The 27,478-nt window shown below is 40.1% G+C and overlaps 1 protein-coding gene across 2 annotated transcripts in view; it reads right to left on the bottom strand.

Moving 5' to 3' along the window:
• fbln2 (fibulin 2) overlaps positions 1-27,233 on the bottom strand; it is a 106,139-nt gene extending 78,906 nt beyond the window's left edge. For both annotated transcript variants that reach the window (XM_072665405.1, XM_072665406.1), the window contains exons 1-2: positions 27,146-27,233; positions 23,130-25,047 (exon numbers count right to left, since the gene is read on the bottom strand). In XM_072665405.1, coding sequence (XP_072521506.1) covers positions 23,130-24,918 — 1,789 coding nt within the window. In that variant the 5' untranslated portion in view covers positions 24,919-25,047; positions 27,146-27,233. The remainder of the gene's footprint in view (positions 1-23,129; positions 25,048-27,145) is intronic.
• Positions 27,234-27,478: the final 245 nt, after the last annotated feature.

The following is a 27,478-nucleotide window of genomic DNA, read 5'->3' as shown; positions in this document are numbered from 1 at the left end:
CTGAGGGAGTCCCTGAACCACTACGCTTGCACATATCTCAATATACTTATTTTTAGTAGGACCCTGGAGGAACCACCTTGAAATTTGAGAGAAGCTTGTGCTAGGTGTAAACCAATTTGAGTCAATTCATACTTTTCTCAAGCTCCCTATGATGTAATATTTTAAATGTTTATTTTGCAGGAATGTGGAATGTCACACTGATTGGACAAATTTGTCATCTTAACAAAAATGAGGCTGATCAGGGCTTTTTTGCTGACCTATTTAGTAGATGCTATGAAAGAAAGAATGCTTATGTGGAGCATGGATAGGCCAGTTCATCCATTACAACATATCTGTTTCAACAGTATAAAACATATCTGTTCTTAATACAGTATAAAAACCAGTATTTATGTGTCTAAAGATGTCTAAGGATACATGATGCGCCATGTCCAAAAACAAATGTGTTCTTATGCAGCAATCCAAAAGAATTAAAAAGCTCAGCATGCTCTGAGGATGATGGCAAATGCCACCTCACACGGGACTGCAGAGTGTGTGAACGGCGACAGAAATGGCATCATCCCAGCCTTAGCTTAAACAGTGACAAATGGACATCCGCACACTAACATTGAGTCAATTACAGCAAACCAACTTTCCACCGCCTACATCACTCTGACTAGAAGTCCCAGAGTAGTTTAATGGTTTGTTTTATTTCACAATGCAATTTAGCAAAGGGAGCCCTTAACATGTGCTTTTGCATGCTCCCTTTTCACAAACACTTGAATCCCTCATTTGATAAACAATACCTATCAGTCTGGTGCTTTGAACAAGAGCCTGGAGCGTTTTCATTTCAAATGAGCAAGCCAAATCGTCCTCTGCTTAAAGAATGAAAATCAATTTTTACAAATTAGCAGGCTCACATCCCAATTACCTCTTTGGTTCTTGCTTGTTTCACAAACCCAGCTGAGAAAAAGAATGGCAGCAGAATGGCTTTCCCCAGCACAGCTGTAAAATATTAAAAGAATGAATATAAAAATGAAAATTTGATGGTTAAGATGGGGAGTAAAGGTGATTTTTAGGTTGGTGTTATATTAGTTTGACTTATGAATAAAAGATAAAGCCTCAATCATGACAACAAACAGACAAAATGGCATGTATAAGACCTTCTGTACTTGTAAAGAGCATGCTTATTATTCAGTTATCAATCTTAAAGGGTTCTACATATTCCCCTGTTTCTCCCTTAGACTTAAACAAGCTGTTTTTGTAACAGTGTCTTTAGGAATGATAGATATAAATGTAAATGTAAATATAAAAACTTCAGTTCTGGTTGCTGCCCTTTGTGGGATCTCACCTAAAAACAGTCCTTATAAAAACTCCTTATAACTTCAGCATAAATGTGAATGGGTGGAGCTAAACTGCTGTAGGCTGAACAGCCAGATAACTTTGAATATGTTGGTTTTCATGACAAAAGTGAGTAATTTGGTCTACTATACATTTTTGATATCATCCATGAAAGACCACCTTGTCAATTTATTAGGTATATAGTACCTACACTTCCAGTTGCAGTTCAGAAATACCTTCCATATAACTGCACTGTGTAATGTTTACCTTTACTGACTGTAGCACATCTGTACCTGTACAAAGCATCAGCTCACATCTACAATGCTGATCAATGGAAAGAGACCACCAAAGCACTATGACAGACTAGATAACCAAAGTACTGACAGCTAAGCTATCAAGACTTGACTACTGCAACCCCCTTCTGGCTGATCTCCCGTTGCACACCATCAGGCCCCCGCACTTCATCCAGAATGCAGCAGCACAGAATGTCTTCAGTGTTTGTAAGTTCAGCCATGACAGTCCTCTGCTGCATTCTCTTCACTGGCTTCCTGTAGCTGCCAGCATCAGATACAAAGCCAAGAACGGACCAGCCCCTCCGTACTTGATGGCAGTGATCAAAAGCCGATCAGTTCTGGGTTTCATAACTAACACACTTATGTAACTGCGCACAGCTAGCTAACGGAATGCAATTAAATGAAGATGTCTGATTTTATTTTATGCACCCTCAAGGATGTTGGGCATACCCTTGGGCCACATAAAGGCCCTTTTATAGGATTAAGCTTAAGAGGTTAAGAACTCACAGACCAATGCAGGTCACATCGCTGGTTCTTCTCAGAACATAGTGTTTCTGGCTGACTTTGACTCTATTTTCTCTTTCTCCAGTTAGCACCTTGTTCTGAACTTCACACTAAGAAAGAAATCATTGAACACCTCATTTTTCTCTCTGAACGTTTCCAATTATTACTGTATTGCTGAACAATTTATTGTGTTTTTATCACTGACATGAGTTTCTGAGATAGATTAATCATTAAGGGCTTCAATGTCAGAAGAGATTAAATTACATCACAGACACCAAGCATTACAGTTATTGATGGGATTGATGGGAATGTAGAACTAAAACCTGCATCTAATATTACAGCTGCCTTCTAGACTGTAAACAGTGATTTCAGAAAGGTTAAAAAAGACTAAATTTTAGTGATGTACTGTTCAGCTCTTGATTGCACAATCGACTGCACATCAACAGCCACCAACTTTTGATTTAGGTGACAAATTTATATTTTATGATATACAAATGGAAGGACAGCATATCCTTCATGACCAATCAAAAAGGTTTAATCATGTTCTGCTTCATTGCTTGGGAATGACCATCGTCTGCCACATCACTCAATCTGTCATTAGCTGGGTCTCCTAAATAGTCAGGGAAATATAATATGACATAAATAACATTTAATCAATATTACCTTTGCATTCCATGAGAATGCAGATAAACACGTTTAATTAGGGATGCACCAGTTCGACTTTTTCTGTTCTTATATGATTCATTAACGAAGCACATCGGCCGATACTGATCCAGTATCATTGTTGAATAAATAAACCATATACCTCATCGTGTAGAAAAGACCCAAAGGATTGATTTACTTTGTTAAACAAAATATATAAAATGAACACAGATATAAATTACCCAAATTTCTATTTATTTGTCACTAAAATTAATAACTGTGCTGGATCATGGCACAGTATTGTCTGGGCTCAGAAATTTTATTCAAAGATTCAAAGTCCTAGCAGCTCCACCCTTCTCGGTTCTCTTTATATGGAAGACCAGCAGTGGAAGTGACATCATTACCCCTCCCTTTTGGGATGAAGTTGCTAGGATGGCCTGACCTGGAGATGTTGGCTGATGTTTCACATGTAAAACATTCTCTGGACATTGGATTGATCGTCTTTTTAAATCTCTTCCCAGACTCATTTACATCTACAGCCTTCTGTCTAAAGGCCTCAGAGAGCTCTTTGGATCTGGGCATAGTGATAAAACTCACTTTACTAATCAAGAGAAAACTAAATGTCTGAGGTTTAAATAAGACAGGCTCCTTCTAACTATGTTATAGTCATCTGCAGGTGATATGGTTTTATTATTATTATTATTATTATTATTATTATGTCCAAATACAATACATTTTTACAAATGACTTTTAGCAGACATTTATTCAGATTTATATTTTAAGTTAAAGGATATTAGGTACACAGCATGAATAAACATTTCTGCACACCCACTAAGTAAAACCTCCAAAAAAGCTAGCATATCACTTCTCATGTCATCATGGAAACTGCCGTGCTTTGATGTTGATGTATTTTACATCCGCATCATTCAGTTCTAGTTTTTACTGTCCTCATATAAACCAGAAAAACACAAAGGATTAATTACTGGTTTCAAATCCATGTTCACTTTAGTAGATCCTTCCGGTTGACCTCCAAATGACAGCCTTCAACTGAATTCCCATTGATGTAAATTCTCACCATACTAGTTTAGACTACACTCCACTGCATGTGAACAAGTTTCCACTTCCTGCAATTTACCCCATCCTGCCATTCTCCTTTGAATGACAAACAACACACAAACCACACCAAAAGCTATTTTGTGTTATTTTCCCTTCTCTGAGTCTATATAATCCGTTCTCCCAAGACAATGAACTCCCTAGCTTTGTTGTTTCAACACTATATGAAGTCTCTTTGTTTAGCATGTCTAATCTCATGCTGACCTGAGTTTCCATCCAGTCGCCGGCTGCCATCAGGCCAGACACGTCTGCTAATCTATCACTTGCAGACGCGTCAGCACAGTCCTCTGCTTACAAAGACCCTCCAAAAGCAAGCCTTTGGCTTCATTCAGTGAGAAACTGCCTTGCTAATTAGCAAAAGTACTGCATCACTGTAATGACTCATCGATGCTAGTCATGTTTTCCATGATTACTATGTCAATCACCTACAATCATCAGGTTTCCTCAGTTAGCTCTTAAAAGTTTCAGTTTTTACTGGCACTAAAATCGGCTTATTTCTAGGGATGTTCATTATGATATTCAGTCAACTACAGGAAGAAACTAACAGCTAAAGAGCTTTTTGCCCTTAATGTACTTGTAGTTTGAAAAACATGTGCATGGTGAACTGTTGCAAGTGGATTACTGTGGATGAGCAAGTGAGGTCATCCCTTCAGATGAGCTAATGAGTTCATTCCAACACTAAAGCTAACCAGTAGAGCAGTAGACGGCGATGACTTGTGGGCTTTCTAAAGTGAACGTTCTAACATGCTGAGGATGAGTTTTCTGAGGATATGTTTTTTATTGGTTTGATGCTAGCTAAAGTAGTAGTAGCCTATAGCCACACTGCCAAGCGTCCTTAACAACACATCCTTAGGAACACATCCTTTACAATGTGTTGCAAAGAAGTAAAGTATTTGTGTTCATCAGTAAGATAAGCCACATTACAGCCATTACAACCCTACGAATTATGTGTCATCAATTTCTACTATTAATTTCTCCCTTATATTTATTTGTAAGCTTTCTGACCACACTTCATTTGTGTTTGCAAGTCTAGACTCAAATATGTCATCACAGAATACAGTTAATAATGTAGTAATAATTACTAATGTCAATAACTCATTCAGACTTAAATAGTCTATTAATTTCAGACACATCCAAAAGGCAGCCTATTATTGCAGTAATGTGCTGGTCAGCTCACAATAACATCTGTCTACACAAATAATATTAACAGCCAACCATTTTACTTTGCAGACAGATTTATCTTTTATAATAAGTTGTGGAAGGACACCATACACTCCATGACAAATGATCAAGAATTTTCAATCATTCGTCTCCTGCTTCATTTCTTGGGAATGACCACCGCCTGCCAAATCAGTCAATCTGTCGCCAACACATCAGATGAAGCCATTGGCTGGGCCTCTTGGATGGTCACCAACGAAAACCTTGTGGGCTGTTCTACAAAGCAGACAGAGCTTCAGAAAGACAGAGACCGAACACAATTAATAACAAGCCACAGGCTCCTGTCAAGAATGTGCTGTACTGAATCAATGATATTATTTGTGGGTGGTTATTCTGATAGATTACGTCACTCTTCTTACGAATACTCTTCTACTTTTTTGAGTAAATTGCGAGTATCGCCAGTACTTTTAGAACACAGAGCCTGTACAATAAAAAAAAAATTAAAAGGACCAGTGACCAATTACAAAGATCTTGTATACAACAACAACCTATGTGTACAGTAACTGCATAAACAGCATAACAAGTACTGATTGGCTGTCTGCACATTATGCCATTATCATATTTACTTTTACCAGTTGATTGATTAATCCTCCTGTTCCTTGCAAAAAAATCATACTTTCCAAACGTCAAATTAAAAATAAATATTTTGCACTTAGTTGGACGTGTCCCATGAATTTAAAAACTCCTTTACCTCCAGTTTAAAAAAGCGTTTCATTTTTCAAACTATAGCACAGCTAAAACACTGCTGAAGCACAATAACAACAGCACTTGCATTGGATTGTCATCGTCAAAGAAGAGGTGTGGCAGGCCTATCCATTTTCGTAGCCTTCTTAAAACGTTTGCTGTTTACCAACTAAAAAAAGGAGAATTACTAGCCCATAGTCATTTTCTGAGAGGAAATCTGCTATTATAAGCGAGCTTTCCCACTGGATGCACAATATATTAATGTTGCACTGATCACAATTTATATCTCTATATAATTATCTATCCTGTATTTAAGTCTGTGTTGGTATTGGTATTGGTTCTCAATATTGGAAAGGAAAAAATGGTATCAGTGCATCAATTTTCTCAGGCAGTAATAGCAGCTCATCCTTGCAGATCTAACGAAGCAGGATTAACCCTTTAAAGCTGGTAGTATGCTTTTGAGCTGAAATAACATTCTAAATCAAACAAGACAAGATGATAACATTCTAAATGCAGTACTGAGGGACCACCACTTCAAAGACTTTGGTCTGATCTTGTCTATGTCCTTAGAGTCATCTGTATTGCCCACCTATTAGACCCAGTGTGCACAGATCAATGTTCAGAGGCCTTTGTTTGGTCATCGTAGTCAGAGAAGGAAAGAATACACCAGCCAGATCCAATGAAATGAGATTTAACTTCCCATATCCAGCTCAACTTTTAAAAGACATCTTCAGACTTTTACAAAACAAGATTTTCAACAAGATGGGGACTGAAGAGCTACAAAAAGCAACGGCCCAAAATGTGTACAAAAACACACAGTAGAGACGTAAGTGACTTTTCTATGTTTGTACTGATGTTTATTTTTGGGTATTATTTATTCAAATTGTTTTCTTCTGTAGATCTTATTGTTCTTGTTCTTTTGCAGTAAATATCTGGAGATGAAAAATCGTTTCAACGATTAAAAAGTGTGTACTGCTGGAAAGCTGAGCTTGTGCTGAATGAGATGAAACACAACACTTGCAGATAGTGTGCTGTATCACTGTTTAACAGTTATAACAAGATATGTCCAAGCATAGCCTTTAGAGCTTAGGCCTTAGAGTGATGTGTTTCTACCCTTTTGGAGCCTGATCTACGGTGCAGCTCTGAAGGGGGGCTGTGTTTTTCTGCTTTTTTTCTGCTTATGCCCTTGAACTTCGGAAGAGTCTTCACCTTGATATTAGACTGTCAAATAGCCCCAGCTGCTTTTTAAGGGATGGCTTAAAATTAGTTTTATGAGTTGCTGAGATCATATGTAGAATGTTTTAATGCAAGTCACGGTCAATTTGTTGGTTTAAGATACTTTTAATATACTTCAGTGTTATTTTATTTTTATTTTGATATTTTATTGTAATGACTTTGTTATGTGGTTTAGTGCTATTTATATATCTTCTATATATGTTATATATTTCTGTTTACCTACTTACCTACTAGATTTACCTATTAGATTTTCAGACAATCAAGAAACGAAAACTGATAAACATGAAAGTTTCCTTACATTATTTAGAATAATTCTATAAGCACGCTCTGCTGCACATAAACACTGAGGAAACTCTTTTTAATTATACGAATTACTTACTATTCATTTTTTTTTCTTTTTTCTACTTTTACTACCTAATTCTTTGGTGTTGTATGAGATGAACTCTCCAGATGCACTCCTTAGACCTCTCTAAGAACAGCCTGGTCTTAATATTCTAATAAACCTGCGTAACTGACAGCCCTCTATCACTGATTGCCATAGACCACGGGCAATCTTGAGAGAGAGAGAAGTTGCATTTTTTGGGGTTGTGATTTCATTGATCTTTAGGGTTTACCGAGGGTTTATTTGATTACAGATATCAAAACCTCAGTATCGCTCTCCTCTCGATACTGGTGAAATACAGCAGACACTTATTAGACTTAGGGTAGATTTTAATTCATTAGACATGAGACATACTTTTTCTTAACTAGTGGCACTAAGGAGCCAGACTAACTTAATTAGAAAGAAAACCCAGATTTAGGTTCCAAGGGCTTTAACCAAAAAAAGGCAACAGTTGTTTTTACTGCAGCGTATTTGTTGGAGTGGAACTTCAGCACAACAAGAAGCTCACAAACACTGTAGTACATCAGAATGAGACATTTGAATGGATCTTTATGGAGCTGGTGCAGGACTCCTGAGTAAAATGGAGGCATGTCTGTTCCATCAGACTAAAGAAAAGTTTAGAAATGCAGTTCAGTGTGAAATGGCCTTGAAGCTGCGAGTTGAGTTCCCAGTCTGGTGTCCACACCTATGTAAACATCCACACGCACATATGGGACGTAAATCAGTTCACTGGGGGTTCCTAGAAATGCATATCTAGCATTAGTGAAAGTAAATCAAGTCGCCTCTGTCTCCAACCCTCTACTAAAAGGCTCACATGACCAGTTTGTGGACAGATTTGAGACTTGGGTGGACCATATTAGCATTTTGAATAGGAGAACAATGAATATATAGTTTATTCATTTAAAAGCAACTGTTAATTCCAAGTCAACCGTCCCAGGCGGAATTCTCTCTCTTGCGCTCTCTCTGGAGTAATTATAGTTGATAGATCTCCCCTAAGAGGGCCATTGTTTTGCATGTTTGACAAAGATTGCTATCTTAATTACTTTCAAAAAGAGCGACATAGTGTCTGCAATCAGCTGGCTTGTGAGGGAAAAGTGCACTTCTAGTGGCAGCTAATCGTTTTGTAGCCATGTTTTTCCCAAACACAGTTTTGCGTCCAGCTTTGTCCCGCCACAAGAACTTATCATCGCTGAGCGGGTTTCCCTGCTCAACTGTAAAGCAGCTTTAGCCTGGTGTAAAAAAGGAAAGCAAAAAGTAAACAAGCAACATAACACAGGGCAACCATGGCTGGTAATGGAGCTTGAACAAAAGGAGGAAAGTCTATGGCATGTCTATTCATCATACTGTACTTAAAGATAAGCTGACAGAACAGGCACCAAACCTACAAACAGGCACGTAGAGTTATGGAAACAGATTATTTCGACAGATGTGACTGAGTTTATTAATTGTGATTAGCAAAATGTCTTCAGGGTCTTCAGGAATTTATGTGAGAAATGTGAGTCATCAAGTCATCTGCTTTGAAAATGTCCAACCGCCAATGAAAATATATGTGAGTCATTAGACAGATTTGGGAAGATTTAACTAGGAATTACGTGTAATTAGATTCAACAAGAAATAAGATACATTTGGCTGTAATGTGAAATTGAACGCATCACTGTTTGTCAGCTCATGTAAGAACAAATAATAATTGAAAAATGGGGAAAAAGACTTGCTTAACAAAGAATAGACACAGTATATCACAGTATAAACAATGTGTAAAATAAACACAAAATAAGACTTATAATGTCTAGAAGGAAGCAGCTATCAATTAGCATTGTGTCCTTAGCATAGTTGGTTGCTGTACAATTTCATTCATTGTTGGCAACATTAGCACTGGACTTCGGAAAAAGTGGAGCTAGTCATGCCATTTTTGATGTCATGCCTTGCTAATGGTTTCAGATACACTTACAATAGTAAGGGTCAGAGTCAGTAGTGTTTATGTGTAAGTCTTAACCTGTACAGATTGGAAGCTCAATTTTGACATCTGTACACCATGAGTTTGGTGAATAGCCTTATATGCCTGTTTCAAAAAAATCCAGACGTCATTATGGGGCTTAGTGACTTTCAACAGTATTGGAACACATTGGGCCACTCGGTTTGTTCTATTACTGTGTTAAATTAAACCCAAAACGAGACCACAGTGAAAGTCAGCCACTCTAAATCTTACTCGTATGTTAGCTCAGATAACTTTACTATACAAGGCTTTTTCGGCTTGAATCTCTCATCTCAAAAACAGAGTATGTGAAGAGTTAGCCAAGTGGAGTGTAATTGACCTTGAGCTTGATTTCCCTGAATACTGTAGGGTCTGTGATTGTGACGCATACACTATATAGACAAAAGTATTGGGACACCTGCTCATACATTGCTTCTTCCAAAAGCAAGAGTTTTTCCTTGTTCTGTCCAGGGATTTCAACAAAATTTTAGAGCATTGTAGTGAGCATTTGATTAATATAGTGACAAGAGTGTTAGCGAGGTCAGGATGTTGGATAATCACCACTCCACCTCATCTCCAACTTCTCCAAAAGTACTAGATGGAGCACCATCGTTCCAGAGAACACAGTTTTTACCCCCCTAGCCCCCACCTAACATTAGACATGGTGCCAATAGGTTCATGTTTATCTGCTCCAGAGGTCAATCATGCGGGGCTTTTTACCCCCCTAGCCCCCACCTAACATTAGACATGGTGCCAATAGGTTCATGTTTATCTGCTCCAGAGGTCAATCATGCAGGGTTTTTTTACCCCCCTAGCCCCCACCTAACATTAGACATGGTGCCAATAGGTTCATGTTTATCTGCTCCAGAGAGTCCTATTGTATTGGCAGTACTTCTCTAGACAAGGACTGACTAGACAGGCTGTAGGTGTGTATTTGCACATCTGTGTCATAATGGGTGCAACTTAAAGTAGCTGAATGTATTAATATGAAGGGGTGTCCACAAACATTTGGATATGTAGTGAAACTTCGAAAAGCTGAGATAATGAAAGAATAACTAACTAAATAACTACATATCTACGAAGGTCAAACAAACAGAGCCTCAAAGCAGGGGACAAAAATGGTGTGGTGATGTTCTTCAGCTATTTGTCAAGGACGGTAAAGTGCTAACCCACATTGGCATGTGCCCAGAATCGCTGTTAGAGGATCGATATTTCCCTTGGCTTTGTCTCAAGCGTTGATGTGAGAGATTTCGTAACGTGTTCATGAGCAGAGAGCACGATTGGTCAATTTTCCACTGCTGACGGATCAGTGTCCAGTCTTGGAATGCGCCATTGTTTCTGAGACGGAGACCTTGAGACAGGCAGGAAATAGGAGATTCCATTGTAAACTTCGAGTTTATCCCTTCCCAATTTTAAGAGTGAGCTAGACATGGTGGAAATCTCAAAATAGTCCACTTAAAAGTCTGTTTTCGCAGCCTGGCTGTTATTATCCAGACAGTAGAAACAAAACTATAACCTGGACCATGATTTCAGTACCCTGATTTAATGATGGGTTATGCTATACTGATTTTTCTTTGATTATGCTAAACCTATTTGTATGGTTACGTGGGACGAATTTCCGTGGAGCTCGGATGTGGCTAGCAATGAGTGAAGTTCATATTGCTGACTAGGGGTTGAATGAGCAACTGCAGTGTTTTGAGACCTTACGCAGAGGTGCAGCAAAATATGGACCATATGATCTGGCCAGCTCTCAGGATTGGCTAAATTATTGATTACCGACTGCATATGTTAGTAGAAAAACAGCCAATATCGATACACAGCCGGTCAATCCTTTCATCTTCTTTCATCTCCTCATCTCTATGCTATGGTTGCTTTTATGGTTTTGCTGCATCTGTTTCTATGGTTACACTACAGGCATTTCCATGGTTATGCAACACCATCTTCCATTAACTATGTAAAACCTATTTCCATGGTTACGTTACATTCATTTCCAAAGCCATGCTAAACTCATTTTCAGAGTTACTCTAAATCCATCCAACGTAACACCCATTTTCCATTTTTAATTATGCTTAATATACTTCCATTAGTATCAAGATCTATAAAGGCTATTACTGACCTATGTTTTACACATGCCTGAGTGCTACTACTGTGATAAAAAGGAAAAATGTAAAATATTTAAAATTACTGAGCAGAATGAGAAGACCTAATGATGCAAATGACCTAATCAGTGCATAGAGTGGCTGGTGTAGCGCAGTGGGTAACAACACTGCCTTCAGTGGAGCCAGTTATGGTTCAATTCCCTGGCTGGGTGAGCACTACACCAATAAGCAATTTTTGGGCAAATATCATTTCTACGTTCACCTACTTGTGTAGCGCACAGATGTAGGCAGCTCTAGATAAGTGTGTCAGCCAAAAACCTTCCAGCTTTGCATTCACATAAACAGCAAAAAAAAGGTTCTGACTTGGCTAGCTAATGTTAGCTCTAACTTCATAACGTCCTTCTCAGCTTTCAAACCAAAACTACGTCCTTGAGTGTGCTGCTGGTATTTTTAATTAGAGTCAAGGGTTTTTCAGGAACCACGAGTCTATGGAGATGGAAGAATTGCTACGTCTCAAAGGAGAGGATACGGGGGCACCCAGACGCCTCGAAAAGGCAATAATCCCATCCTCTCATCCATCATCTGAAATGTTGTTTTCACACTGTGACTTCAAATGAAATGGTGAAGCCTCTGAAAATCCTCCTTCTCTGCCCGTCTTTGCTTTTCTTTGGCAGAGCGCAAGAAGCTGGCCTTGTTTAAGGACCCATGTGGCTATGAACTTTTAAACTCACCTTTTGAACTTACAACAGTCATTCATGTTAGTTGTGATAGCGTAACATGTAAGTATGACTAGGGTAACAACTTCATGCTGTGAGCTGGACAGACAACTCCTGTCCAGCTGCAAGCTTTCATGGTAACGTGGGAGCTTTTTAGAGCTTTGGGGGCAGCTTCCCTTTTGACATTTCATGACTGTTGAAAAGTGATGTTTGCTGTTAGTTTCTTATTAAGTAAGAACAAATACCTGTAAAAGGTTTAGTTGGTGTAAACCAGCTCCTGACTAGCACTCAGCTCTATGTTGTTCAAGGTGTCTTACTCTGAAAAGTGGAGGCTTTGCCTAGTAGCTGTATCTGAGACTGTAAACAATTTCTGATGCCTCGTTTTGTGTGAGCTCACCGATGCGACAACAGATTGCAAGCAATCTGAACAACAGCCTTTCTCAGAAAAGCTGCGCATTACTTTTTATACCAAACCACATGTTGAATTATGTGTATTTTGCCAACTTCTGTTAAACTCAGCTCGGCATTATTAGAGAATTGGCATTTTCTGCTCCTGGGCTCCCCACTACAGTCCCAACAGGGAACTGTAATTCATGCTTTGATCCATTTCTGGACAGGCTGAGGCACTAAAAGTGAAAGACAAGACAAGACATCATATATTTATCATTAGTGTTGGACACCGATGGAATTTGGCCTCTGCCTTTAACCCTTCCGTGCAGTGAACACACCAGTGAGCAAAAACACACAGTGACAGTGAGCACAAGTGCCCAGAGCGAAAGAAGTATATGGACTGGCATGATAAAGTGGTATGACAGGATTTTACACAAATATGATTCAGGTTACACAGTGTCCTGCCCACTTCACCAAAGGTACATACTGCAGAAACCGATGTGCCAAGCCCGGAGAGGCATTGATAGAAATGCTATTCTCCCTTGTATATGTCAATGTAGAATCGCAATGATTTTGAAGCTGTAATTTTAAGGTAAGAATGCTACATAATGTTGCTTTAAACACACAGTACACACTGAAGCCTTTTTGCCTAATGGTAGTTTAAACACCTGAAAGGTTTAAGTGATGATGACTACTGACATCATAACAAGATGATAGATATTCAAATCTTTGCCATTATTTCTAAGCCAGCACTATCACAGTACTGGCACAAACCGCTGAGCCTTTAATATATTCAGTTATTGCAAAGCGACAAAGAGAGATTAGCATTCACTAATCCCACAAGTCACAAATGAATCATGAGGCATTTCTGTTCTATGATGCAATGGATCGTAGCATCAGGGGAGATGATGAAGCCTCAGCTAAATTCCCTTTCCCACCCTTTTCAACAGTGAGGTGAGGTCAGCACGGAGCAGCCCATCCAGGCCTGTCCAATATCAACACTCAATGGTGTAAATCCAACACTACAACAGTCTTGACCTCCGCATGGCCAAAATAACAAATGCAGAGATAAATATACTCCAGGATAAACTGTGACATTACTGCAGTATTTATCACAAGCAAGGAACTGCACTGACACTGTGAATTATGTTTACTAGACTCAGTGCATACTCATGCTCCAATCCTTGATCTAGTGTTTCTTCTAGAGGATCTTTTCCTTTTTCTTCTCTCTCGGAGAGGCAGCACTATTTTGTGGGGTGCTGATGGACATAACAGATGGGGCTGAGGCCTGTGTTTCCTCTCTGGAGGTTTGTACTTTTTCATTGGGCTGAGGAGAGATGTTCTACTATCATACACAAACTCAAAAGCATACCTATATACAGCATGATAATATGCTTGATAGCTCATGTATTTCCCAATTTACCAGCTACACTTGCCATATAGGTGCACTTTGTAGGAATGCCGCTTTTAGAAACCATTTATCCATCTATAGAAAGGACCATCAAATGACCATTGCTGACCAGATGTATAGTCAAAAAGTAAAAAAAAAAAAAGCATGATATTTAAACAAATGGACATCTTCATTTTATCAATATGAGAGATGGATGCAACATAAAACTGAAGAAATGAAATGATTAATGACAATTATTTGTAGCACGTGTGATATTACAAATATGATCATTGTTTATAGCTTGTATAAAATAGTTTAGAATATATATATAATTATGTTATTAATTACATTATATACACATTAGTAATGTTTATATTACAGATGTTCACCTGATAAACTAATTCAATCCGAATAGGGCTGAAGCTGTATTTGGATTTCTGTACATTCAAATAATTAGACTCATCCCTGTGAAAGTTTTCCTTAGACTTGTACATGCAAATCCAGGATAGTGTGAAGCTCCTGTGCTGTTTGAAGGTTACTGAAAAGCAGGAAACAGGTGAAGTCTTAATTTCTGAAAGGGTTTTTATGAGCTTGATGAGTTTGTGTCACAAAATATAAACAAACACTACTTGTACATTTACTTTTCTGGCATGAAAAACTCTGCAGAACAACCCCTGTACTAAAGTAAATCAATTACCTAGTATTGCCAAAGGACATGCTAAATGTTTTCAGGGTCATAAATATGACAGTGAAAGAAATTATGATTACTATTGATGTGTACAGAGAGCTGCATTTCTTGCTCTGACATAAAACTGAAAGACAAATGGCTACACGCAGGTCAGAGACGTCTCAGAGGTCAGAGAAGCATGTCAACTACAAAGTTCATTTCATCTAAACTCTGTCATTCATCACTGTTGTAGATTAGTGGTTACAGTGCACAATGGTCTGCAGTTCACAATCTTATGTAGAATGCAATTTACTCAGCTTGTTGCTGTGCATGTTCTACAAGGTCAATTCTCCAACGCTAAACAAGTATTTCCAGGGATGCTGAAAACACCAATCTGTTCCTACAGCTTCAATATTGTTTAAATGCCAAATTCTAAATGTTATTCATCAAGGAAACGAATGTACAAACAGTGTACATTGTCAGCCTGAGTAAATCCTGTTTGGCTTTAGGTCTAATAAAAAACAATTTATTTTCCTTCTATTTTGTCAGTGGTTTGGAAGTTGAAAATCTCTTGCCAACAATGTTTTTCATGCATTATTAATACAAGCCTGTGAGTGCATCTCTAAAAATACTGTCAGGATCTACTTTTTGGCATAGATCAAAGTGTGGGACAACAAAATTTATCAAAGAAAATGGAGCGCAGAAATCCTCTCTGCATGAGCCTTTTAATCAAATGGCCAGTGAATCGTGAATTAGCGATAGCTACACATCCTCACACTCATCCACCCCCCACCCCCAAGCAAAGAAATATTGCGAATTATCAGATACCTCCAAAAGGTTCACCTGCTGAAATCTGCTTCCTATAGTATACTAAATCATGGAAAAATAATCTCTTCTTAATAGCCCCTCTCATCATTATCTGTGCATGCCAGGCCCGCTATTCACTCTTTTTAGCTGCGGCGTGTGAGTGGACCTCTTATAAATCACATTATCTGTCTGTGGAAGGCGCAGCGGCATTGCAAAATCACAGATAAAAGAACAAGGAGGTGAAAACTACAGAATTTGTACATTTTGATAGAGTTGTGTTGGGTGGTATGAATTGTTTTAAATATATAAATGGTTTGATTTAATTGGACTGTTTTGTAAGACAAGACAAGACAACCACATTCACTGTTTGTGTTGGGCAGGGATGGAATTTGGCCTCTGCCTTTAACCCATCTGTGCAGCTAACACAGACATATCAGCGCAACACACAGAGTGACTGTGAGCACACATGCCTGGAGCGGTGGGCAGCCATTGCTGTGGCACCTGGGGAACAGGGAGAGTAACGGGCTCGGAGGCCCAACAGTGGTAGCTTGCAGAGCCCGGGTACTGAACCCACAACCTTGTCATTGATAGCCCGGTGCTCTGAGCCACCATGTTTACAGGAACTGTCTGAGGTCTTCTGAGAGTTGTCTGTATGAAGGCAAGGTTCACACTTACCAGAAGAACACAATTTGTCAGTAACCAGACTTTTTGTGTCTGTACTTAATAATCAAAGCAGCAAAGAACCCCTCTCACATTTCCAATGTTATCTACTTAATCAAAGTCACTGTAAGTTGTGAAAGTAGTGCAAATAGTTGTACATTTAGCTAGTGCTTATGTGGCAAAAGTGCTCAATAAGTGTTAAATCGTCAGTCTGAAAACAACTGTAATGGTAAACTACTCTGAATCAGGAGGGAGAAGCTGGTTAGCATTAGCTCAGTTAGCATTAGCTCAGTTAGCATTAGCTCAGTTAGCAGGTCAACAGTCTCACTGTCTCTACAGAGCAAATTCGAGTCTGTCTGACAGAAAGCCTCTTATAAACGTCTAGACGAGAATGACTCAGATGGAGCGACTGCTGTTAAAAGGACAGAGAGCTGAAATGAAAGGTTTGTCTTCATGGTTTTGGATCTGTAGCTCACTCGCTAAGCTAGCCTTTGCTGAGCTAGCTCAGCTGCAGCTCCACCGAGGCTCAGACAGCTCAGCCCAGCTGCTGTTGACTAGCTGCTGAGCTCCGGACACAAGTGCTGAGAATAGAAACTCCTGTCTGAGAGAGAAGACGAGCGGCTGGTGTTGGGAGGAACAGGAGGGTAGACTGAGAGTCAGGTTCTGCTGTGTTTGGACTTAGCTAGAACTACCTATCTGTGTTTAGGTAAGTTAGCAGCACACTAAACACCACAGCACAGTCCGTGCTCCAGCTACCTGAGGCTTTGATATCCAGGTTTGTTTGATTCTCACTTTCAAACGAATTTCGCATGTCGTTAACTCACAACTACAGTGGGCTTGGTTTGTTGCCCATCTGTTTTTTGAGCATGACATAAGCAATCAGTAAGCTCCCACGGCGCCCCTATTCTGTGGCTCTTTTAAATGCACAAGTGGGAATAAGCTTATTGGGCCTTTAACAAAAAACGGTCACATCAGACATGTGAAATACCATACAGTATTACTGTCATATCACCCATCCCTGCTGTGGATGTTTACTCAGTGGGCGCCAGGCAATTCCAAAAGGCTTGCCTGCAACTGTATCTGTAATAGCTAGGCCGTAATACAGTTGCCATCGCCATAACTGACTCATAAGAGCTTTATCCCGACCAGAATTGTCTGCTACCTGGGTACTTACTAATGATCAGTGTTGTATAACACTAATACTAGTGTACTGCAGAGTAAAAAAGTTGCTCCTCATGTTCTCAACCCAGTTAGAGCTGATATGTTCAAACTGTTTGAGCAGCAGTAGATAAAGAGTGGGACAAGATTGGCCATGTAGACCAACTGCATTTTTACTTTAAGTCAAACAGTAGTTTCATGCTGAGCTTTAAAGCTCCAACTGAAACACAGAACCCAGCAAAACAACAGACATTGAAAGTCCTTCAAGAACTGTGTTACATTTTGTAGTGTTCAGTTCAGTTGTTCTGTTAAAAGTATATTTTATGAATAAAAAAGCATATTTGGCATCGCTAACTCACCGAATCTCAGACGAGCAGAAAATTTAAGACTGTATTTTGTTAATTATACTGCATTTTTAACTTTACAGACATGTTCAATATCTCTGTAGTGGTGATCCAAAAGAAGTCATAATTTCTACACGTATCAGCATCAGCATATATGAATATGACGAATACTGGATATTAGATGCATCAGCCCACAATTCCCATATCAGCACAAGCCAACAATTGTTCTGCTTACAGAGAGAACAATAAATACATCCAACATATATATACATATATAAAGAACAATAAATACATCCAATATTCATAAAATACATATTTCAAAAAGCAATTATCTGCCAATACTGATATGATTCTGATATGGTTGTGCATCCCACAATCATAATTGTTGTACAACACTGATACTGCTAAACTGCTACAGATGATGTTTCACCCAGCACCACTGTAGGAACAGATACAAAACACTTCTTGCTGTTTGTGACAGAGAAAGCATCACACCCTTTACATCAAAAGCTTTTCATCTGGGAATACAGCCAATACTCCCAGAGCCGTCCCAAACTGCAGGTTTGTCTGTCAGCGCTGGCTAAATCTGAACAGCCTCGGAATATGACGAAAACTACTTCAAGGTCTTTTTCTCCCGAATTAACTTGGCTCAAGGAATCCATCTGTCATACCATCAAAGTTACAGTTATGACATGTCTGTAAAATACATCAAAGCAAGAGACTGTGAGCGGGACATGAGCTCTCACATATGTTCTATCATTTCATCATGTGCTATTAATTTGAAATTGCTTCCTCAGGTTTGGCTCTCGGGCCTTTTCTGAGGCAGTGATGGACTTTCCATCACATCCAAACTCCAATATCTCCAGTATTGTGCTGTGTGGCTCCATATGACAAGCTACCCTTTTTTTTTAACATAGCAGACATCCATGATTCATAAGGTGCGCTGATAAACCTGGACATATCAGCATTTACATTTACATTTACGGCATTTAGCTGACGCTCTTATCCAGAGCGACTTACAAGGTTACTGGTATTACAGAGGTGGGTCAGTGTAGTGTTAGAAGTCTTGCCCAAGGACTCTTATTGGTGTAGCACAGCATAGTCACCCAGACCAGGAATCGAACCCCAGTCTCCCACATGGTGTGGTAGCTCACTGGCAGGTAGTGGTGTAATCTGTTGCGCCACACCAACCACCAGCAGAAGTTGTTCACCTCCGAATATGAAACAAAGTACCTGAAGATAACTTCACATTCAGGACATGCTTCTACTGACCCTGTATGTGTGTAATGATAAATGTCTGGCCTAAGCTAAGAAAAACGTGCGTTATCAGCATGAAGAAGCCTTCCCTTCCCCCTGGTATCTGACATATACGAGGCGGAGAAGTTACCTGTCAAAGCCTCAAGTGTTCCTATTCTAAGAGAGCTGTTTGTGTTGAGTACTTGCCAGCTGGCACATGGCTAGATAGCTAATTCCTCTGCTTATCTTGCTACACATGGGCTATCTGAGAAGAATACACCCCTCGACGCTGACTTGCACCTAGATTTACAAATCTTTAACTTTTAAGGTTTTTTTTGTGAAGGAATTGGTTCCTCTTGCTTTGGAACCAATAGCTTTAACATTTTTTCTATGTGATAGTTACACTATATTCCACTATGTGGCACCTATTTTAAGAAGGGGGGGGGGTTAAAAAGGAGGTTCTTAAATGCAAATGCAGCAGTTCCATATAGAACGATGGCAAATATTACTTCAATAGTAAGTCAAATAATACTTCTTTATGATAGGAAAACACATCTGGCATTAACTGGTGCTATGTAACACCAAAGGGTTCCACTATAGTTAAGAGCTTTTTGTGTATTTGGTTTATTTACAGTGTCACAAACCAACATTTCAGGCAAGCCAACACATACATAGAAATATTGATTATTAGATGCATCTCGATGTGGACATGGACAGTTTTTACACTGTAACCTATTGTTGGCGGAACGCCAACCTGTCCAACCTGGACAGTTAGTGCTGTGCACATACCAGAAACTCAAGATGGTCGAGCAAGAACCCACTCCTTCTGTAAAATATTTTGGAAACAAACCTGAGAAGCCATATTAAACATTTCCACTGAATATGGACACAAATCCTTGGCAATAAAAGTTGCGATAGTGTTTGTAAATCATTTCGCCCTTTCCAAGTTGGGGGGAAGCTCGGTAGACAACGGGCCATTTTTCTTTGCTGCCAACCAGAGTACCATTGAGCAAGCAATGTCAAAACTTCTGCCCAACTGTATTCAGTTGTTAAGAACCAGGGCTTTCGTGCTATGACACAATGATCTGCACACTCTACAACAAGGCCAAATCTGGAATCACTGAAGAAAACAGGCAGGATCCCTGTAACATGTGATGCATGGATATCCATGTCCCCGTAACTGCACATTTTATCACAGATGAGTGGCAGCTAGCATCTCATGCGCCAAACAAGATCAGTGTGTTATTACAACCTTCTATTACCAAAGAATAGCCCCACCAGTTTGTACAGAAGTCCTTGTAGTTACTGAATAACACACTTTGTGTCAAAAACTAAACTTTTAAGCTAGCCAACACATACATAGGAATATATAGAACCTCACAGTTCAGTGGCCTCTGATGAAACCATAGGTAGAAACAACAGGGATGATATAATTGGTGATTCCACAGCGATGTAAATTGCATTCTGTGAGTGTGTACATGATTGCTCAGAAACTATCATGAGTCATCCAACAATAACATCAGCATGATGCTTCTTACATATGGCAGCAGAAAACAGGCAGCTCTGAATCCACAAGCTTATCCATTTTCTCCAGTGTGGACATACATGAGGCTCAACTACTAATGAGGCAAAGACGAAGTCTCTGAATGCAGAATGGTCAATGAGAGAAGATTGCGGGATACAAATACAACCTCTTAACATGATGACTATAGAGTGGAATGTTCTGCCCTTGAATAAAACCAGCCAATCAACTTGTTATTAAGCTCAAGGTTGAGTAAAAGTCAGAGTCAGGACACCCATACTCTTATTAAAAAATGAATAAGAGGGTGATGAAAAAAAAGGTTTAGGCAGTCTTAACAGCAACAAGACACAGTTAAGATGGGCAAACCTTTATGGTGTTCAAAGCAACATTATATAACAATTTCCTCTCAAAATAACTTCATGTTAAAGGTACACTGACTTGTAATAGGGAGAATGGCATCTGTGCCACTGTCACTCTGGGCCAGGGACGCCATACTGCAGTACTTTGGTGAAGCCGTATAAGAACACTGTGTACCTCCAGTCATATTTATGTAAAACCCTAATTTATTTGCATATGTCCCTTAACAAGAGCTCGAGGCACAATTTGCATTTACAGCTGGCATCATAAAAGCATATTGTGTACCACGATAACAAAATTTATCACGATACGATAAAAAGGTCACAGGTAAGATACAGGGGTTACAATGCAATGTGTTGTGATACTGTAATTAAAGGAGATTTTTTTATAATCAAATTTTAAGAAAACTGTCATAGTGTAAAACATAGAATCATATATTTATAAAATTTGAGTAAAATCATTTTCACTTTTTATGTCCAACACTGTTATCTAGCAGTCTGGATTTAATTACAACAAAAAAATTATACCATTGTTACTGCCACCAATCTTTACATGTAAAGTATTAAAAAAAGAAAATTGAGAATCAATACAATATTGCACAACAAAATATCACAATACTATCAATATTTTCTTACACTCCTAGGTATATGTGTTCTACTGGATTCAGATCTGGTGAAAAAAGACCTCTGAAGAACACAGTGAAAAACTTTAAACCACCTCCACCAGCCTGAACTGTTGGAACAAGGCAGGTTGGCTACATGGATTCATGTTGTTGGCAGCAAATTCTGACCCTACTATCTTCATGTCTCAGCAGAAACTGTGATTCATCAGGCAAGTCTAATTTTTTTCCATGCTTCAACAGTCCAGTTTTGGTGAACCTGTGCCCAGACTGCATCTGTACAGACTCGCCTGAGTTCCTGTAACCTTTCTGTCAGCTCAAACAAGTCTGGCCATTCTCTGTTGACCCCTTTTTAATCAACAGGGCGTTTCCATTGGCTGCCGAGTCTTGTCTCTAGAACTCTAGAAACTGTTGAGCTAAAAATCCCAGGAGTTTAGCAGATACAAATCCTAAAATCAGCGCTTCTTCCACCTAATCATGCCATAATGCCACGCTAAAAATCACTGATATCAGTGTGTCCCCGCAATTTTGACAGCTAACGTAAATGTCACCTGGAGTTTCTAGAGTTTTCTACACACTGCACTGCTGCCACACGATTGGCCAATTAGATAATCTGTGACTGTATATATTAATACTGTATGCACATATTTGACCATTAGAGGATTTAGAACTTAGACTACTGCAATAGTGTTCCTAGTTATATGTGGAGCAGCTAAGACTCCCAAGGCCAGATAAGCAGGGAGGAAGGAATAATGTTTGGCTGGTTACTCTAGGATCTCAGCACACAATTAGCTGACCTTTTCATCCAAAGGAGATAGATGACTGCACAGCGATAATGCTTAAATAATGAAAGAGCTGTGTCTGAGTTGGGGGAAATGCCAAACAGTAATTAAAATGTGGCAAACAAAGGACGGATCGAAGGCTGAGATTGATGCATTTTTGAAAACAACGTCAATGCTGTGTAGTGCTGTTTTAGAAAGGACTAAACATGGAAATGGTGTGAAAACTTTGATTTGATTTGATATAAATGCTTTACACCCTTAATTAATCCATGGTATTTTCCACCGTTGCCAGGTGCGAACATCTGGGTTTCTACAACCTCCGGATTTATCCAACAACGCACATATGCCTACTCTTGGGCATTTCATGTGGACCAAATCAGAATTAATTACACGGACTGAATCTATAAACACCTTTTGGCTTAAAGTTGCAAGTTACTTTCCAGCCAGTGGCATGTTCAGAGTCCTCAGCGTCCTGTACTAACAGATGCTTTGAGCTCTCTAAATGACAAGAGGGCGTTTTGTTGTGTGTGTGAAGGATTGTGTTAACTCGTGTGAGGCCGGGTAGAAAGGATGTACACAGCAGGAGGGGTGTTTGGCTTTGGCAATCCAACCCGACCCCCTGCGCTCGATATCTGCGTTCACTGGCTCTCACATTTCCAGCAACTAAAAAGAGCCAGCACTGCTGAAATCAACCATGGAGGCAAATGTAAGCTGTGAAGTGAGCTGTGAGCTATGCAGGCACCAGGAGAGAGACCCTTTTGTGTAGCTTTGTCATACAACAGTGTTCCAACCGTGTTCAGTGTCTATGCATCACCATTGTCTCTGAGCAGCTGCAGGCGTCAGTTGTTCTGAGCTAATTTGCTAATTAAGCTGAATAGCAGTGTGTAATACCTGGTCAATGTCAGCTCTCAATCAAAAGGGGTATTAATTAAATTCTCAACACACGCCCCAACACATTTGCACAACCACTTGTGCATTCTGAACAGTGATTAAAATGAAAACAAAGCACTTGTTTACTCACCCTCGTGGGCCTTTGGGAAGGGACTGAGGGTGTTTTCTCTTTCTTCCCTCTTTTCCTCTCCCGCCTCCTCCACAAAATCAAACAGGCTTTGGGACTGTGTGATTCCTGGTTGTCCATCATCTGCCTTCACTTTCAAGGGTGGCTGGCTGGTTGGGCTAAAACTCACAGAAGGAATTGTGTAGGTCTCCAGTTCGATTCTGTGCAGTTCGGAAGATTTTTCAGATGTCACTGAAGACGCTGAGGTGCTGTCTTGAATGTTTGAGTCGATAACAGTGTTTTCTTCTTGTTTGCCATCCATGCTCTCAGTCCCATGATTTGTGTTACTATCCGTGACATTACTTAACATGACAGTTCCCTCACTTCTGTTCTCTCTTGGGATGTCCTCTTCTACTTGGGTGCTGTAATGCTCCCTAGCTTCTGGTGTGGGTGATTGATTCTGACCCGTGCTGGTAGGTTGCAACGTTGTTGTGGTCTTAGTTTCCTGTAATTGAGGTGTAGTGTGATCTACGACTATTGGAGTGTCCGTTACTGCTTCACTGTAAGTAGTATCCTCGTAGAGGTCAAACATCTCAGCAACCATGGTTCCTGTTGGAGCAGCAAGTCCTTCACTGTCTGTATTGCTTTCCTCGAGTGGCTCTTCACTGGTATTGTCTTTATAAAGGCCAAAACTCTGTCTTTCTGAGGTGTCCCTGTCAATAGAGAACTGTTCTTCATAGGTGGTTTCTCTGTAGATGGGAAAATTCTCCTCGTTTGGACTATCTTCAGGGGTATTCAATTTAGCTTCTCTAGAGTCATCTTTAGAAATGATCAACATGTCTTTCTCGGGGTTGCCTTTGTGAAGAGCTACTTCGTGCGTTCTATCTTTATGTAAGGGAAACCATGGTCTGTCAGTGGTCGCTTCATGAAAACCAAGTCTCTCCCTAAGCTCCTGCTTGGTCCCCCTGTGGATGGCCTGATGAGGTGTAACATTTTCTGGATAAGAAACTGAGATATTGGATGGCTCTGTAGGAGAGGCAAGCTCATGCAAAGATGGCTCCAAGGAGTCTGTTGTAGAGTAGTCATAGTCTTCCTCTTCCTCCTCCTCGTCTTCCTCTTCTTCTTCTATTTGGCTTTCTTGAGGGTTCAGCTTAAAAGGAGGCAGATTGTCTCTGTGAGATACTGGAAAGGGTTTGGAGAAGGAAGCCCTCGAGCCTTGAGGGTTGAAGATATGCCGGACGGGGTCATTCTGATGCCTCCCAGTTGGATTTGCCTCAGTTGTAGTCGCCAGCATTGGTTTCTGAACTTTCCTCGGGTCACAGTCTGGGATCGGGTAACACATTAAGTTCCCGCCATCGTTGGGGCAGTGGCAGACCTGGCAAGGGTCCATGTGGAAAGAATGCCCAGCTTCATACTTCTGCTCCTTATACACACAGCCAATCCGCTCACACTGGCTGCATCCATCTGCAGGCTCTGAAACGTCAATGCAATTTGCTGGAAGTTCAGGACAAGGGATGAAATGGCAACTGATCCTTCCACCACCCTTTGGGCAAGAGCATTCTGTACTTCCAAAATCCACAAAGTAAGACTCTCCCTCAGGCACCCGGCCCTTTCTGAAGCCAGCGTTTACACAGTCATAGAACTGGTAGCCTTCACACGTGCAGCCAGTTTGGACACAAGTGGCACAACAGGCACCGTTTTCTAAAACCTCCTCAATGCAGTTCTTAAGAACAGGGCAATCCACTCCAGTGCAGTCTTTCTGGCAGAGACAGCCGCTCACGCAAAGCAAAAGCAGCAACTTGAACAGCCCCATTCCGACAAGTAGGCTGCCAGCTGTTTCAGTGCAAATGTTTACTGGATTCAGTGCGCCACTTTCCGCAGCCTTCCACAATCTGACAGAAGGTCTCCTTTCGTCTCATGAACTGGCAGCAGTCAGCTGAATCTAGAAAGAAAGCGAGAGTGAGTCAGGGAGAAAGAAAAGAAGGAGAGAAGCAAGTTTGGGAGTGCACTGAAGATTTCCTGTGGAGCTCTTTCAGGCAGCCCAATGTTATGGATTGAAAGCCAACATCTGGCTTCATAGTCTAACTCAGCCTCTTAAGTCCATCCCATATTCTAAAACCACAGGGCTGTTCAATCCCGATGTTATTTCCCCATAATCATTAAGCTCCATGCACAGCGTGGGAGTGAATTCATCGTCATTATCTGACAGTCAATAAGGGCGGTGTATGTTTTTGTTACACTAAACTTTTCACTAACAAGCTGCACAGGGGGATCTCAGCATTTGTGCTACATTGAATTATTCATGTATTGCATTTGATTGCTTTAGCAATTTTGGCAATTCATAATGCAACTGCGATGTTCCCTACGGCACAGGGCAGTCAATGAAACTCTCTAATAAAAAAAGTCTCTGGAGACCAAGTCCCTCATTTGCAGACTTTACAAACAGATGTTTTTACTGACCGAGTGAACATGAGTTGCTTTCTCCAGTCAAGCAATTTGCTAAAGACGTGTCAAGTGGGCTTAAGGTAATTCAGGACTTACATTTGAGACTTGCAAAGTCATTCAACAATTTGGTTGTTTTTTTTTTTCTTCCCAAAAGCTACAGTACCTGTTACTATGCGCCACTATTGCAACTAAACATTGTTTGATAAATTGCCGTTGTATTGAAGACTCTGCCTTGGGAACCAGCTGGGATACAGGTCCTGTTTGCTTTGGAGAGTTTTCAAGACCTAAGCATCTGAACCTTCAGATTTCACAGCAGATAAAGGAAAACACTTTGAGAGTTTCCAAAGTACACATTAGCCCTAATGTCTCAAAGTCTGGGCAGTGAAACAGCTTACCCAAAGAGATTAGGCCTAAAAAATTGCAGAAGGACAGCTGTGTTCGTTTGTGTAACGTGTGTGTTTTCAGTGAGAACAGTTTACCTGGCCTAGTCATGTTCTAACATCAATCATGACCTCTAACCTCTTTTCCAGTATCAGGGAAGCACAAGGTCATGGCGTTAAGCCAAGTCAATAACAATGAAAACCATGTATCTCCAGTTTTGTCCATTTTTAAAGTTTGCACCATGGTTTAAACCCTGTGGCTGCTCTATACACTGTGTAAATATTTCCAAATGAATGGACCAATAGAAATGCTCTAAATGACTTGGAATAAACTCTTCCATTCAAAGCTAGGTACAGTTTTGCCATCCTCCTATAAAGTCAACATTTTGGAGATACATGTTTTTATTGGACAGCGACAACATGTAATATATGACTGAATAACATTTGGTCATTCTGATACCTGGTTCCTATCACCATTACTGTGGACTCTGGATACTGTGTTTACATCTTAACTATTTTTTTATACAAATACAGATTTGGGAGGATTTAAGGTCCTAATGTTGCCACAGAAAAAAAATAAAAATTGTGTTTTTGCATATAAAACACTTTATAACATGAGAATAGATACAAATAAATATATCAGTAATTCTGAGGGGTAATCAAACCATAGCTAACAACATTTCAGAGCCAGAAATAAAAAATAAAAAATAGAAAAAAGAAATAAAACAATCCTAAATATTATTATTGCTATGTAGGAATGTGTTCATGCTGAAGGCTAGAGCTGAATGGACCACATCCAATAACCCAACAAACAAGTGTGTCATTGTTTTGCTGTGTTTCTATTCCACTGCCTCAGCAAACGTGCATGAGTGCAGGGCACGCTTTATTTAGTGGACAAAAGTTTTTGGACGAACTGATTTCCGCTCTCACTGCTGAAAGTCTTGGGTTTGTCACACACAAACGCTGCCTCTAAAGGTGGGTCCTGACGTGGAAAATGTTTGGGAACCCCTGGTCTACATCCTTCTCCGTTTAAACTCCACTCATTGCACTCCTGCAGTCAGCTTGAACTTCCACAAGGACATGGCTAGACGCTAGAAAGCCTACAGAAACACAGCCCACCTCCAAACACAGCCTCACGAAACCCCTCAAAAGGTTTAGTCAGCTGTACATGCAGCGCGCGCCACCAGAAAGCGCGCGAAAAAGTTGCTCTCCTACCTCCTGATGCTCCTCCATCCAGCAGAGAAAGTTCCCCTGTAGCCTGCAGCCTCTACTGAGCCACACAGCCGCGACCCTGGTGTGTACATAAGAGGGGAGGGACCCGAGCTGCAGACTTTCCCCACTGTTCTTTAAAACCACACCAGTGTAAAACGGTGGGAAATGGACGACTTTCAGTCAGCGTCTCTGACACCCAACAGCACCACCCGTCAGCTTCGCCTGTGACTGCGCTGTGGGTGCTGTTATTCAGCACACGTGGCTTCACTTTCACAGTTTATGCTGCGGTGGAAATAATGGTCTTATTAAAAAAGTATGTTTTTGCATACGAAACAC

Source organism: Salminus brasiliensis, chromosome 21, assembly GCF_030463535.1.
Source record: "Salminus brasiliensis chromosome 21, fSalBra1.hap2, whole genome shotgun sequence".
NCBI lineage: Eukaryota > Metazoa > Chordata > Actinopteri > Characiformes > Bryconidae > Salminus > Salminus brasiliensis.
This window is presented reverse-complemented; position numbering and strand designations above follow the sequence as displayed.